Source organism: Vipera berus (genome assembly GCF_964194415.1).
Source record: "Vipera berus genome assembly, chromosome: 17".
In the NCBI taxonomy this organism is placed as follows: Eukaryota; Metazoa; Chordata; class Lepidosauria; order Squamata; family Viperidae; genus Vipera; species Vipera berus.
The window spans coordinates 5878932-5895494 of NC_138220.1; the positions used below are offsets into that span (position 1 = coordinate 5878932).

At 47.3% G+C, this 16563-nt stretch overlaps 1 protein-coding gene across 1 annotated transcript in view; it reads left to right on the forward strand.

The window, feature by feature from the left end:
• IGSF21 (immunoglobin superfamily member 21) overlaps window positions 1–16563 on the forward strand; it is a gene marked incomplete at both ends in the record, with an annotated part of 182422 nt that overhangs the window by 130753 nt on the left and 35106 nt on the right. Inside the window, one exon of the mRNA XM_081341258.1 lies at window positions 14310–14428. Within this exon, the coding sequence (XP_081197384.1) occupies window positions 14310–14428 (119 nt within the window). The remainder of the gene's footprint in view (window positions 1–14309; window positions 14429–16563) is intronic.

Here is a 16563-nt window from a genome sequence, read left to right on the forward strand (position 1 = left end):
GTGACTGCGCTTCCTTCCTTCCTTCCTTCCTTCCTTCCTTCCTTCCTTCCTTCCTTCCTTCCTTCCTTCCTTCCATCCCCTCCATACTTCCTTGCTTACCTCCATCTTTCCCATCTCCTTCCAGCTTTCCTCCGCTTTGCAGGCCTGCCCAAAGCGAGGATAAGTAAGGAAAGTGACATTTTCGTCTGCGTTTTAACTGCAAAGGACTGGGTTTGAATTCATCCCCGCCTCGCATTTTAAATTTTACGTCTTTATCTTTTAAGGTTTTGCTTGCACCCCCACCCAGGGTTCCTTGGGCAAATGAACGAAATAAAGGCTTGTTCAATGAAACGGTCGCTGAAGGAGGATTTGGTTGACGGTCAGGTAGCCTGCCCGCGGTTCTGGAGGTTCCATTTAACCCAGTGGGATTTTCATTCGTGGTGTCTTCTGTTGATTTTCCTTTTTTTTGGGGGGGGGATAGCTATCTTTAAAAAAAAAAAGAGGTGTAAGGACTTAGAAGAGGGCGAGTTTTCCCAAAGTTATCTCTGACCAGAATTATTATGATTTTTTCCGAATTCGGCACAGGTTGCTTTTAAGGATTGCTTCTTAAATTACTTTACTGTAAGTTTAGCACAGGCTGCTTTGAAGCAGGGGTCCTCAAATCTGGCCCTGTGAGGATTTGAGGACTTCAACTCCCAGAATTCCTCAGCCAGGCTGAGGAATTCTGGGAGTTGAAGTCCCCAAGTCCTCAAAAGGGCCACGTTTGAGGACCTCTGGTGCTAAGATTAAGCCGGAAGGCGTTTTGTCGTGGTGGCTTTAACTTTTCAGCCCTGTTTCTCAATTCACACGTTGCCCTAGACCAGGGTTAGGCAACCTCGGCTCTTTTATGACTCGTGGACTTCAACTCCCAGAATTCCTGAGTCAGCTGACTCAGGAATTCTGGGAGTTGAAGTCCACGAGTCATAAAAGAGACGAGGTTGCCTACCCGGGCCCTAGACTTAAGAACCAGGTTTCCATAGATTTGACCTCTGGACCAGCTTCCTTCATGGCCAAATCACTCAGCCGGGTTTGTCAGAGGGGTGAATTGTGGCTTTTGGCACCGACAGTGCCCGGCAATGCAGACCGCACAGTTTTTCCTTCCTGCCCTTGAAATCCTGATTTTGTGTCTCAGGCAACTTGCTTCCTGCTGAGTCTAATTGCGGTGGAATCTCTTGATATGAGTAATTACTGTTTTGCAAGGATTTCGCTGGCTTTACTAATTGATTACATATTCACTGACTGGACAGTTTCTTTATTGGAAACGGCAAAATATGCTCGCTTGCTTTTGCTGTACTGCTAATAGCCTTCCTTCCTTCCTTCCTTCCTTCCTTCCTTCCTTCCTTCCTTCCTTCCTTCCTTCCTTCCTTCCCACCCTCCCCTGCTTCCCTCCATCCTTCCCATCCATCCCATCACTTCTTCCTTCCCTCCTTCCCTCCATCCTTCCCATCTATCCATCCCATCACTTCTTCCTTCCCTGCTTCCCTCCATCCTTCCCATCTATCCATCCCATCACTTCTTCCTTCCCTGCTTCCCTCCATCCTTCCCATCTATCCATCCCATCACTTCTTTCTTCTTTGCTTCCTTCCATCCTTCCCATCTATCCATCCCATCACTTCTTCCTTCCCTCCTTCCCTCCATCCTTCCCATCTATCCATCCCATCACTTCTTCCTTCCCTGCTTCCCTCCATCCTTCCCATCTATCCATCCCATCACTTCTTCCTTCCCTCCATCCTTTCCATCTATCCATCCCATCACTTCTTTCTTCTTTGCTTCCTTCCATCCTTCCCATCTATCCATCCCATCACTTCTTCCTTCCTTCCTTCCTTCCTTCCTTCCTTCCTTCCTTCCTTCCTTCCTTCCTTCTTTCCCTCCCTCCCTCCCATCACCTCTCCTTCCCTTTCTTCCTTTCTTCCTACCTCCCTTCTTCCTTTCCATCCATCCATCCATCTATCCATCCCATCACTTCTTCCTTCCTTCCTTCCCTCCATCCTTCCCATCTATCCATCCCATCACTTCTTCCTTCCCTCCTTCCCTCCATCCTTTCCATCTATCCATCCCATCACTTCTTCCTTCCTTCCTTCCTTCCTTCCTTCCTTCCTTCCTTCCTTCCTTCCTTCCTTCCTTCTTTCCCTCCCTCCCTCCCATCACCTTCCCTTTCTTCCTTTCTTCCTACCTCCCTTCTTCCTTTCCATCCATCCATCCATCTATCCATCCCATCACTTCTTCCTTCCTTCCTTCCCTCCATCCTTTCCATCTATCCATCCCATCACTTCTTCCTTCCTTGCTTCCCTCCATCCTTCCCATCTATCCATCCCATCACTTCTTCCTTCCTTCCTTCCCTGCCTCCCTTCTTCCTTTCCACCCATCTATCTATCCATCCCATCATTCCTTCCTTCCCTGCTTCCTTCCATCCTTCCCATCTGTCCGTAAGTCGAGGACTGCCTGTACTGCTTTGCTAAGCTGCGAAAGGAAGGCAGGGATCACAGCAGAGGAAGGGGATCACCCGAACGGGAGCCAGGAGAGGTCCCCTTGGCAGCTAAAAGATCATCCCCAAGGAAGGGTCAGCTGCAGGGTCTGAGTTCGAAAGAGGAGAAATGAGAGAATCTCTGACCCTTGCTCTCTCTGGCCTTTAGAAAGTGGCGCTTCTGTTCGCTGAGCATCCAGGCAGTCTGAGAGAATGCAAATTCTTTGGGCTGGTTGTCTGAGCTTGGTGTGGACCCCAATTCTTGGGAGGGGGAGCTTTTGAGCCCCTTGACTATCAGATGTCCCCCAACGAAATTCTAAAATCTTTCCATGGGGCTGCAAAAGGGACTCCGCTGAGCAGTTTCCTCCTCCTCCTCCTCCTCCTCCTCCTCCTCCTCCTCCTCCTCCTCCTCCTCCTCCTCCTCTTCCTCCTCTCTTCCAGCACTGATAATGCTACCTAGTTTGGGAGAGAAATGTCTGCAAGAAAATAATCAAGCTCAGAGAGCACCAAGGACCCCACAGTCGTCGTCGTTGTCCTCCTCCTCCTCCTCCTCCTCCTCCTCCTCCTCCTCCTCCTCCTCCTCCTCCTCCTCCCTTCTACCATTGATGATATTACATAGTTGGGTCATGAAACATCTGCAAGAAAACAACCAAGCTCAGAGAGCACCAAGGACCCCACAGTCATTCTCCTCCTCCTCCTCCTCCTCCTCCTCCTCCTCCTCCTCCTCCTCCTCCTCCTCCTCCTCCCTTCTACCATTGATGATATTACATAGTTGGGTCATGAAACATCTGCAAGAAAACAGCCAAGCTCAGAGAGCACCAAGGACCCCACAGTCCTCCTCCTCCTCCTCCTCCTCCTCCCTTCTACCATTGATGATATTACATAGTTGGGTCAAGAAACATCTGCAAGAAAACAGCCAAGCTCAGAGAGCACCAAGGACCCTACACCACGCCTCCTCCTCCTCCTCCTCCTCCTCCTCCTCCTCCTCCCCCCCCCTCCTCCTCCTCCTCCTCCTCCTCCTCCTCCTGCTGAATCTGTACTGTAGCACTAACACAATTTACAGCCAGAGCGATTTTGCTGGCCCAGCACTGAGCACTTAAAAGCCTCTGTAATTGTCAGCCGGGTTTCCACAAATTGTCTGAATTACCGTGAAGCAGAGCATGTTTGCTGGGGAAATGCGTTTCCACCTTTATTTCCAAACCGGCATTCAGAGTGTTTGCCTCCACATTTATTTATTTTGGGGGAGGGGGAAAAAGAAAAGAAAAAAGGACAGGGGGGAAAAAGGCGATTTTTATGGGTTGCCGGAGCAGGGAAGAAGCAGGCAGGCTGCAATTCTCCAGGTGATTTGCTTGAGGCGGCCACTCATAAGGCTTAATTGCAGGATATCCAAACATGGTTTGGATAAAACGGTTTGTGGGTTTTCCTAACCCATCTGGAAATCCCTCTCGCTTACTTGGACCCAAGAAGGAACCCGGCGACTTACATTCATACAACAGGTTTAACTTGCTTAGGGAATTAACCAGCTTTCTTTCATTCGCGCTATGCCCGTTTCTCCATACAAGCCCCGATTTGCAATAAAGATTCATCCACGGGGTAACCCAGCTTAATCTTAATCAGGACTAGCATCTGGTTTTGCCTGTCTCTGCTTGGCCTTTATCCGGCTTGACACAACACACTGATCGTAAATGTTGGGCTGAAGATTTGAATTTGCTCTTAATTCACGGGTTACACCGAGCCGTGTTCTGAGCAGCTTTGGCTGAGTAAGCCACCGTAGGCTGGCTTCCCAGATAACCAATGGAGCCTTACTTGTAGTCCTCAATTTATAACTCTAATGGCGCCTGTGTTGGTTGTGATGTTCGTAAAGCGGGTCATCGTGTCATCCTGTGGAAACCTCTGCCTTTTTCTTGGATGACCCAAAGGTGTTTTTTTTTTTCAGGAGGCAACTGAACTTTTCTTGTTTTTCTTTGAAGAAGTTTCACTTTTCATCCAAGAAGCTCTGACCCGACGGTGGGGGAACGGAAAGATTTATATTCCTTGCAGACAGCCGATCATTTGCATCCTTTTAGAGGATCCTTGAAGCCAGTTTACCTGTGTTTTCAGGGTCACCTGAGTGGTGCAAATGGGTGTGGAGCCCTCTTGGCTGCAGCGTGTTTTCCGCCCTTCACTGTTGAAGACAGGTGCAGGCTGTTAGGGTGTGTATGTGTGTGTGTGTGTTTTTGATGTTCTTCACCTGGAGAACCATCAAGGCAATGGTAGCATTCAAAGGGGGATGTCTTTTGCAGCCAAGCAGACCCCCCCCTGGGAGAATTTTCCGTTCTTCTTGCTCTGACCTTCCGTGATCCAGATTGGAAGAGAGGATCTGCCTTGCCCACGGAGGTGTCCTCCATGGAGTGTCCTCTACATGCGTGAAACGAGGTAGCGTCCATACCTCTCCCTCTTTTGCTGTGTTAAACTGTAGGCAGGAGTGGGATGTCGCCACGTCGCCTCTGCTGCAGACATTAAGGTCAGATAACTCTCCAACTTGGTCGGTGTCAGGAGTGAAAATTTGGCAGCTTACGTGCCTCTCTGTTTTCCTCTTGCCGTTAAGAGTAAGGATGGGGGCAGGTGTTGTTTTCGAACGGGTTAGTTAGAGAAACGAAACCTTTCCAGTTCTACGGGAAGCTTGCCGAGAGCCCGCAGTCTGGAAGCCTTTCAAGGACATTCTAGCAGGTGTGAAGGAGATAGCAGACGGTTCCCATAAACAAAGAGAACTTCTTTACATCAGCTCCGTGGACATCTGGTGAGTTTGGCTGGGAAAGTCGTCGTTACGTGCTTATGGTCCGACGCCCTTGGACTTTAGAGTTAGTTTTACCTCGCCTTTACCAGGCCGTGGATCCAACAATGAGTAAGCTTTTCAGAAATTAAAATAATCCTGGATTTTTTATTTGGATACTCGAACTGGAGGTTGACAGCTGGTGACTTCAGTGAATTTGGGCTGGTCAGCAAAACAGTTTGGCTGGAAAGACCTAAATTTGTAAAACGGATAGGAATCCCCTCCCCGTTCTTATTTTGCGAACTCTCGTGTCCTCTCAGGACTTCCCTTTCCAGATCCTTCTCAAGAAACAGAATCTTGGCTGCCAGCTAAGTCAAAGTAGGCCTGCATTATTTATTCCGCACTGCAAAGATGCTTACTCATTTTTTCCCCCCACAACCTAAGCAATTGCTTGTAAGCGAAAAAGCGACCTAAAGCTTACATTGGAAGACAGAAAAGACTATGAAACATCTGTGGTTTCTCCTAAAAACCTCAACGCTTTCTTTGCATGTCTCTCTCTCTCTCTCTTTGCTTGTTCCTAACCACCATTCGTTGTTTGGATGTGCAGCCCAGCCCTGGGCTGGGGAGATAAAGCATCTGTCCCGGTAGTAGTATTTAGACAGATGCTTGTCAAGATCCATTGGGATTGTGTGTACGGGTTTTGGCTGAACTTAGTTCAGGATTGGCTTAGTCAGCTCCTGTTAAATCCAGCTGAAAATGGGTGATAACTCTGTTGGTCTTGGAGTCAGCAAAATGGTCTCCGTGACACTATCGGGAAGAGAACGTTTCTTCGAAGTCCTTCAGAAACGAAGCAGAACTAAAGAAAGGGGGAGGGGGGGATTTTTTATACGTAGAGGTGGAAACCAGGTGTAAGCCGAAGTCAAAAGATGGTCCAGGAGGTCTTCCATGGAGCTCTTTTTCCGTAGAAGCTTCAGGAGATCAAGGAGATGATATTGGTCCTTGGTTCAAGGTCTTCGGTCTCGGGCCAAGCTCCTTGCCCTGGAGGCAGGACAAGAAGCAACGGATGGAAGCTCATCAAGGAGAGAAGCAACCTGGAACTAAGGAGAAACTTCCTGACAGTCAGGACAATTAAATCAGTGGGACGGCTTTGCCTTCAGAACTTGGCGGGTGCTCCATCACTGGAGGTTTTCAAAGAAGAGACTGGACAGTCATTGGTCTGGAATGGTATAGGGTCCCCTGCCTGAGCCAGGGGTTGGACTAGAAGACTTTCAAGGTCCCTTCCAACTCTGTTATTCTTTCACCCTCCATCTTCTCGGTCACCTCCTCACAGAGGTCACGATGGACACAAGGGAGCTGATGGTTCTATCAAAAACCCCTCTTGCTCTCGATCACTTAGCCTCCTTCTCCGTCCCTTTATGGACCCACAATGCGCAGCCTCCATTCTGGGCTGGTTCTAGGTGACTCCCATCTACCTCTTTTTCTCTCTTTTAAGTTTTCGGCTGGCTCCAGATGGTTTGAAAGCCAGGAAGGGAGGGATCCAAGTGGGTGAGGAAAGACCATTAATGGGTTTTTGAAAGACCTGGGAGGCAAATTTCAACCCTCCACCGAAAACAGCAATAAAAGCTGACTGCTGTGAGGGCCCGCTCTCCGAATTTGGCCGCCTTCTTCTCTCCCCCCCACCCCCCTTTCCTCCTCTCCCTAGCTCCACATCTCCGCCTTCGTCTGGCAGATTAATTGGCCACACTCGGAGATGCCTGGATCAGCCCCGGCGCGTATTTAAATCGGACGCACTGGCTGATTTGTACCCCACGGAAGCAATGACCGAGTCAACGCCAGCTGCGTTCGTCTCCAAGGAAAAGAGCGGAGAATGCTGAAGACTTGACATGGCTGTTGACCCCACATCAGGTGCTCCGGGGCCATTTTTGCTCCCCGGGAGAAACTCAGCTGTTTGGGTCCCCTGGTCCCGGGGCCCGTGGGGGGGAGGGGCCCAGAGAGAAAGAATGGTTAACTCTAGGATTCATCTGTTGGTGTTTTGGCCCCTCAAATCCTCCCCAAGAGGAATGAGACACACGCTACGAAGGAAACTCCGGTCCTGTGGTTATAAGTTGAGGGCTACCAAGGAAGGGGAGAAGAGAGATGGGGTGGATGGAGGAATAAGAAGGAAGGGAGGGAAGGAGGGAGGGAGGGAGAGATGGGATGGATAGATTGGTGCAAGGAAGGAAAGAAGGAAGGAACGAAGGGATAGCTTGGTGGACGGACGGATGGATGGATGGATGGTTGGATGGATGGATGGATGGAAAGGAAGAGGGAAGGAAAGGAAGGGAGGAAGGAGGAAAGCGGGATGGATGGGTAGATGGAAAGGAGAGATGGGATGGATAGGTTGGTGGGAGGGAGGGAGGAAGGAAGGAGGAAAGTGGGATGGATAGATTGGTGCAAGGAAGGAAAGAAGGAAGGAACGAAGGGATTGGTGGACGGATGGATAATGGATGGATGGAAAGGAAAGAAGGAGAGATGGGATTGAAGGATGGATAGGAAGGAAGGAAGGAAGGAAGGAAGGAGAGATGGGATTGAAAGATTGGTGGGAGGGAGGGAGGGAGGGAGGGAGGAAGGAGGAAAGTGGGATGGATAGATGGATGGGAAGGAAGGAAGGAAGGAAGGAAGATGGGATGGATAGATTGGTGGGAGGGAGGAAGAAGGGAAGATGGGATGGATAGATGGATGGATGGATGGATGGAAAGGAAGGAGGGAAGGAAGGAAAGAAGCTCTTCCCCCTAGGATAACACGAGGAGATATTGGTTTCCAATCAGAAATAGCTGGCACGGTGGAGCCCTTGCAGCCCCCCCCCCCCCCGTTGCTTTCTTCTCCATAAATCCTGCTAAAGAAAACTCATCAGCTCTTGTTTGGAGAAGCATCACAGGCATTTTGAGACAGATGGAGGCCCTGGAGCCTTCACCTCTGGGCTCCAAAGCCTGGGGTTGCCTTCCCCCCTCCTCCTTCGGTTCCTGATGAGAGAGTGGCTGGCTGGCTTTCCAACCTCTCCATTTCTCCCCTCTACGCTTCCCCCGCCCCTCCTTGCAATAATGCAATTACTTACCCTTCCGAGGAGCTGTCAGTGTTGGTAAACTCCGGCTGCTAAATAGCATTACACACAGATCTCTCCTTAAAACCTTCTACAGTTTATTAATAGTTTATCGATCCCCGAGCCCCCGTCGCTGGTGAGAAAGAAGCTCCGTTCTGATCTTCCCTCCTCCCTGGCCGTTATCTGAATACTGACTAACCAGGCAGCAGATCGATGGCGGTCAATTCCCAGGAAGGGGAGGGACAGGGCCTCCCCTCCCCTCCCTCTTTAAATCCAGTTTAAGGAAGAGAGGCTGCTCGAGGGATAATGTCAAATGAAGGCCCGAGAGCTTCTTGGGGTTAGGTCTTCAGGCCTGGTGCCACCTCCCTCCCCAAAACTTCAAGGCACCTTCTCTTGGGTTCTTGGGTTCTCGGTTGACCTCGTTGGGGCTTCTAAGAAGCTTCTAATTCGATGACACCCTTCTTTTGAAGGGAATTGTTGTAGCTCAGGGTTGAACTTTGGAGACCTTGGTGCTCTCCATTTCCCATCAAGGACTCTACTTAACTTCTGTGCCAGGTACCTCTAAATGACCAAGGTGGTCCTCCTTATTTAAGTGGATAATCAACGATTCTTGGCTCTCTGTGGCCCTAACAAGAAAAGAATAGAAGCTGAAAGGGACCTTGGAGGTCTTCTAGTCCAGCCCCCTGCTCAAGCAGGAGAACCTATACCGTCTCAGACAGGTGAATATCCAGTCTCTTCTGAAAAATCTCCAGCGATGGAGCACCCATGATTTCTGGTTGCAAGCTGTTCCACTGGTTAATTGTCCACACTGTCAGGAATTTTCTCCTTAGTTCTGGGTTAATTCTCTCCTTGTTTCTTGTCCTGCCTTCAGGTGCTTTGGAGAATAACGTAACCCCCTCTTCCTTGTGGCAGCTCCCCCTTGGGGTGAGATGGCTGTGGTGAGTTGACTGTGGTGAGTTGGCCATGTGAGCTTACTGTGGTGAGTTGACCGTGGTGAGTTGGCCATGTGAGTTGGCCGTGGTGAATTGGCCATATGAGTTGGCCATGGTGAGTTGGCTGTGACGAGTTGGCCGTGGTGAATTGGCCATGTGAGTTGGCCGTGGTGAGTTGGCCGTGGTGAGTTGGCCGTGGTGAGTTGGCCATGTGAGTTGGCCGTGGTGAATTGGCCATATCAGTTGGCTCTGATGAGTTGGCCATGGTGAGTTGGCCATGTGAGTTTACTGTGGTGACTTGGCCGTGGTGAGTTGACCGTGGTGAGTTGGCCATGTGAGTTGGCCGTGGTGAGTTGGTCATGTGAGTTGGCTGTGGTGAATTGGCCATATGAGTTGGCTCTGACGAGTTGGCCGTGGTGAGTTGGCCATGTGAGTTGGCCGTGTTGAATTGGCCATATGAGTTGACTCTGATGAGTTGGCCATGATGAGTTGACTGTGGTGAGTTGGCCATGTGAGCTGGCCGTGGTGAATTGTCCATATGGGTTGGCTGAGACGAGTTGGCTGTGGTGAATTGGCCATGTGAGTTGGCCGTGGTGAGTTGGCTGTGACGAGTTGGCCGTGATGAGTTGGCCGTGGTGAGTTGTCGTAGACCATCAGGTCTTCATCTTGGATCACAAATGTGGACATGGTTCCTAGCGGAGATCTGCTATCTGGTCCATCCTCCTCCAGATAATTACAAGTAGCCCTGAACTTATGACCAGTTTTGGCACCAGAACTTCCATCACTAAATGTGTCATCATGAGACCACACCTGATCCCCTTTTTTGCCGCAATCATCAAGCAAATCTCCTGGCCATTAAGCGAATCTGGCTTTCCCAGCAAGGAAGGCCACAAATGGCGATCACGCGACCCTGGTCTGCTGCAGCCATCGTAAATAAACCCGCATCTAATATAAATTTAATAAGGACATGCATAATAAAAATACATAATAAATAAACAGGTCAAAAAACAAAGTAATTAGTTAACGAATCAATTTGATAGATAAATAAGCACATTCCCTTGGCAAGCTGCCCAAATTGCGGTTGGAAGGGAATGCTCTGCTGGTCATAAGTACGAGGATCGGTCGTAATTTGCTTTTTTTCATCGCCGTCGCAGCTTCGGTCAGTAAACGGGAGCGTCATAAGTGGGGGATTACCTGTAAATCCATACCTTTTGCCTGATCCTTACCTTCCTTCTCCTGTTTTTTTTTCCCCCTGATCGTCAGCAGACAGGTGCGTTTTCCGGCTCTGCCCCAGGTACCTGTCTGCTTAATTTTTATTACCTGGATGGTTGGCTGGGGCAACTGAATCTCTCCCCACCCCATCCCTCAGCGAGATTGAGCTCCTGAGTTGGTCTGTTTTAAAAAGATTAGCCTCTGTGGGAATCAATTCCCCGGACGCGCTTTCCTGCCCCTTCTTTCTGCTTCATCAGACGTGGGATCAATTAAATGGAGATTAAACAGATGGAGGCAGTTTATTCTCTCTGTCCCGCAAGTATTTAATTTACCTTTTTGGTCACCACGATGTAAAAAAGATGTTGAGACTCCAGAAAGAGCGCAGAGAAGAGCAACAAAGATGATCGGGGGACTGGAAGCTAAAACATATAGGGAACGGTTGCTGGGATTGGGTATGTCTACTGTAGTTTAATGAAGAGAAGAATGAGGGGGGACATGATAGCAGTGTTCCAGCATCTCAGGGGCTGCCCCAAAGAAGAGGGAGTCAAGCTATTCTCCAAAGCGCCTGAGGGCAGGACAAGAAGCGACTAACCAAGGAGAGAAGCAACCTGGAACTAAGGAGAAACTTCCTGACAGTGAGGACAATTCACCAGCGGAACTACCTGACTCCAGAAGCTGTGAATGCTCCAACACTGGAAGTTTTTAAGAAGAGACTGGACAGCCATTTGTCTGAAATGCTATAGGGTTTCCTGCCTGAGCAGGGGGTTGGACTAGATGACCTCCAAGGTCCCTCCCAACTACTTCTTCTTCTTCTTCTTCTTCTTCTTCTTCTTCTTCTTCTTCTTCTTCTTCTTCTTCTTCTTCTTCTTATTATTATTATTATTATTATTATTATTATTATTATTATTATTATTATTATTATTATTATTATTATTATTATTATTATTATTATTACCACCTGTCAGCTGCCGTCCACTGGCGTGCTCTCAGCTTGTGGCCCGAGACGGTGCCTGAGCATGGAGGCTCAACACGGGGGCCCGTCGCCCAAAGCGGGAAAGCACAACGTGTTTTAGACCCCGGGGGGATGGGGGGGGTGTCTCACTTATTTGCATCTGAAGTTTCTAGTCCCTGTTTTTTTCCCCTCTCCAAATATTTCCTCCCTTTTGCTTCTTTCTTCTCGTTTATTTTTTTTTCTTCTTCTCTCGTCTGATTTTCCTCCGTCCTGCTTAAGTTTCCCACCACCGCCCCAAGAAAAACCACCCAGTTTCATCGTTTTGGGGGAACAAGATGACCCTCCACCTGGCTGTAATTGGAGGTCTGTGTTCGCCTCCTCCCAATTTCCCTTCCTCCCTGCCTCCTTTCTTTCTTCTTTCTTTCTTTCTTTCTTTCTTTCTTTCTTTCTTTCTTTCTTTCTTTCTTTCTTTCTTTCTTTCTTTCTTTCTTTCTTTCTTTCTTTCTGTCGTGGTTCCGACAGATGAAACTCTCTAAAAGAACTTGGGATGTTCTTGCTTTGACACTTTCTTTCCTTTCCTTTCCTTTCCTTTCCTTTCCTTTCCTTTCCTTTCCTTTCCTTTCCTTTCCTTCCTTCCTTCCTTCCTTCCTTCCTTCCTTCCTTCCTTCCCTCTTTCCTTTCTCTTTCTTTCTTTTTCTTTCTTTCTTTCTTTCTTTCTTTCTTTCTTTCTTTCTCTCTCTCTCTCTCTCTCTCTCTTCCTTCCTTCCTTCCTTCCTTCCTTCCTTCCTTCCTTGCTTCCTTCCCTCCTTCCTTCCTTTCTCTTTCTTTCTTTCTCTCTCTCACTCTTTCTTTCTTTCTTTCTTTCTTTCTTTCTTTCTTTCTTTCTTTCTTTCTTTCTTTCTCTCTCTCCCTCCCTCCCTCCCTCCCTCCCTCCCTCCCTCCCTCTCTTTCTTTCTTTCTTTCTTTCTTTCTTTCTTTCTTTCTTTCTTTCTTTCTTTCTTTCTCATCCTCCTTGGAGATTCATTTTGAATTGCTGTTCCACATTGGGCCTTTGCAAGCATGATGGAATCGCTTTGATTTTCTTTTCTTTTTTTTTCCATATCCAACTCACTCCCCCTTCTTCTTTTAGACCTGAATTTTTTTAAAAAATAAAATAAAAGTTTGCAGTTGTGTCAGTAGATGAATTTCACAGCCCAGTCAAAAAATGTCAAGGGCCAGAGCAGAGCTGAAGAGAGATGCTTCCAACACTTAATTTAATCCAGCGAGCACAAAGATTTTTTATTATTATTATTACCCTCAGCTATTTGGCCCGTATTCACCCTCTTTCCCCTTCCGTTCAGAAAACCACGCTACTTCAGGATTTGCACAATGATCAATATTATTTCTTCACATTTTCTGGAAGCAGAAATTGCATTTCCAATTTCATCTCAAACAATACAGCGCAGTCTCTCCTTTTCGACATGGGAGTTGGGGGAAAAAAATATCGCATGCTTTTCTCTGCCTGTTCGAAGGCTCAGAATGAAAGTAATCAATAAAAATAATACCTGGCTAGGAAAGATGTTAAGAAAACATGTAGATTTTAAACCGAAACTATGTCTATTATCAGGAAGATAGGATAAACAAAGTGTATATTTAACGTTGCATGCATTAACAGCAGCATAAGTTGTATTTGCTCAGCATTGGAAAAATGAAGAAACACCATATCAAGAAGAGATAATCATGAAAATACTGGACTGTGCAGGAATGGATAGGCTTACACTGAAGATTAAAGAAAAAGAAGAATATTTTCAAATATGGGGTGCATTTTATCAATGGCTGGAAAAATGGGATAGAGATTAGGACTTTAATGTGTATTGTTAAGTAAAACAAAGGGAGCCAGACATCACATTGTTTACTAAGCACTCAGGAATTGTAAATGTGGAAAAATAATAAAATATTATAAAAAGAAAATAATCCGATAACCTCCTTAGGGTAAATTGAACCGTCTGGGATTAAGACCAAGAATCACTTTGGGGAGGGACAATGAAGTTCAATTTGGATTTGTGCAGAAACGGTTCGGTCCGTTTTCGATTCTTGTCTTACGCATACAGCTGGGACCAGAACTTCCTTTGCTAAGCAAGTCACGCTCTATTTTATGTCCTTTTTTTCCATGGTTGTTAAACAAATCGCTGCAGTTATTAACCGAAACGTGTGGTTGTTAAGTGAATCTGGCTTCCCCCGTGGACCTTGTTTGTCAGAGGCCAGCTGGGAAGGTCACAAATGGTGTGTGTGTGTGTCACGTGACCCTGGGCTGCTGCAACCGTCTGTCAACAGCCAGCTCGAGAATCCAAATTGAAAACTCCGGGTTTGTTCCGTTTCCGAAAATCTTAGTTTATTGAATACACGGCATGGTAACGGCGAAGCAAAAGTAACTCTGAAGTTCCCAGACAACCAGTTCATAGAATGAAACAATAATTTCCCCCAGCCAAACCCGCAACCTCTCACATTGTCCATCCAAACAATTGCACCTTGTGATGGGAACCGTCTGCTCCCTCTCCACACTTGCTGCGGTGTCCTTGAAAAGGTTTCAGGCTCTCACTGTCTTCAGTGGAATTGTAGAGGTTTCGTTTCTCTTATCTATCTATTTCTAAAGCAACAACGTCACACCCCAAAGCTGCCAAAGTTTCATTCTTGACACCATCGTATATACGAGTCAATGACCAATCGCCCGTAGGGATGCTGCTACAGTCATAAGTGTGAGGACCGGTCATAAGTCCCTTTTTTCAGTGCCGGGGTAACTTCAAGCGATCACTGAATGAACGGTCAGGAGTCAACCGACTATAATGTATTAGGAAACTCATGGCCATTTTCTACAGGCATCACGGCGTCCTTCATTCTCTGTTTCTCTCTTGTCATTTCAGACTCCCCGAAGTCCGAATTTCGGACAATGGACCGTATGAATGTCACGTGGGAATTTACGACAGGGCGACGCGTGAGAAGGTGGTCCTGGCCTCAGGCAACATTTTTCTCAACGTGATGTGTAAGTAATAATGATCATCCTCTTTAATTGACTGCTGTTGATTAGGTGGGAATTCATTATATAATCCTCTCTCTCTCTCTGTGTGTGTGTGTGTGTGTGTGTGTGTGTGTGTGTGTGTGTGTGTGTGTGTGTGTGTTTTAACCCCAGCAACTTTTCACACTTTACAGATAGTCCTTGAGTTACGACCATAATTTAAGTCCAAAAGTTATGTTGCTAAGCGAAACATTTCTTAAGTGAGTTTTACCCCATTTTATGACATTTTTCTCACCACAATTGTTCAATTAGTAACACGGTTGTTTAAGAGAATCTGGCTCCCCCATTGACTTTGCTTCTTAGAAGATCGCCAGAGGGGATCACGTGACCCCGGCACACCGCGACCCTCATAAATATGAGTCAGTTGCCAAGCATCCAGATTGTGATCCACGTGACTGTGGGGGATATTGCAACGGTCATAAGTCTGAAAAGCAGTCCTAAGCCCCCTTTTTGCAGCGCCATTGTGACTTCGGGCAGTCACTAAATACTCTGCCGTAACTCGAGGACTACCTGTACCCTTTTATTTTTATTTTATTTTTTTGTAGCTGGGGGGGGGAATACAAAAGAACACATGCTAGAAAATCTGCACGCAGCGTTGCCCAGGAGACAAATTTTAGCCTGATGCTTTGCTTAGAAAAACAAAAGCCAATTGCAACATGTCATTTCTTAAAACCCTTAAATATTCCTTACATGATGCATCTAAGGTACATTTGCAGTGAACGGTGGAATTGTACCTTTATCACACGTTTGCTTATTATTTATTTATTATGAGCCGTGGTGGCGCCGTGCTTAGAAATGCAGGATCGCAAGGCCGACTCTGCCCACGGCCAGCAGTTCGATCCTGACCTTGGCTCAAGGTTGACCCAGCCTTTCATCCTCCCGAGGTCGGTCAATGAGGACCCAGATTGTTGGGAGGGGGGGCAACAGACTGACTCCGTAAACCACTTAGAGAGGGCTGTTAAAGCAACTGTGAAGCGGTATGTAAGTGTAAGTGCTATTGCTATGGTTATAGCTGATCGAATGTTGCATTAAGAGCCATGGTGGCGCAATGCTTAGAATGCAGCATTGCAGGCACACTCTGCCGACTGCCAGCAGTTCGATCCCGACCGGCTCAAGGTCGACTCGGCCTTCCATTCTTCTTTAGTCGGTAAAATGAGGACCCAGATTGTTGGGGGGGCAACACGGCTGACTCCGAAAACCGCTTGTGGGGGGCTGTAAAGCCAAGCACTGTGGAGTGGTATATTAATCTAAGTGCTGTTGCTATTGGATTCATTTGCCCTCCGTCTTGTTCCAAGATGACTCCTGGTGGCTTCCAGCTTTAAAAGCCTTCAAACACACAGACTTCTTGGTGCTGATAGGATATTTATAGCTCGGGGTTGAAATTGGGGGGGGTGTCCTTGGTGCTCTCTGCGATTTTCTTGCAGATGTTTCATCGCCCATCGGGGTAACTTCATCAGTGCCGACAGCGTTACTTACTTTGGTTATGCGACGTCTGCAAGAAAACCACTTTACGGAGAGTTGTTTTTTTTTTTTTATCCAAACCTGCCGGTAAATCCCGCTGATTCTTCTTCCTTGATTTCACCCAGATTATGTTGTCTCACACGAAGCCGGCATCTGTAATGCATGGCAACACCTTTTCAAGTGTAACCATTTATCTGGAAGAGCTTGCCTGGATTGTTATGCCAAGAGGTGACCAAGATATGCTGTACTCTTTCACTTCTTCCCTCCCAAGAATTTTAGAACAGGAGTGAAAAAGGGGGGGGGAGGGAGTATTTTCCCCGCAGTCTGCTCAAAAATAAAACGAAATAAAAACCCTGCATTTCTTGGGCTGAATCACTCAATAACTCACCGCTGGCCTCCAGACCCTCCGTTATGAACGTTCACACCGCAGTAGCCTTTTTCTTTTTTTAAAAAAAAAATAATAATAATTTATACCCCAGCGGGCAACCGGCAGGCTGGCTGCCGTGGATGCATACATATGGAGTTTTTTTGTTGTTGTTGTATCGTTGATACTGTTTTTCATCATTGTGGGGTTTGGGGTTTTTTTTTCCCTCCCCCCCTTCTGGAAAGGAAAATCCTCGATGCTCATTTTGCGATTTCTG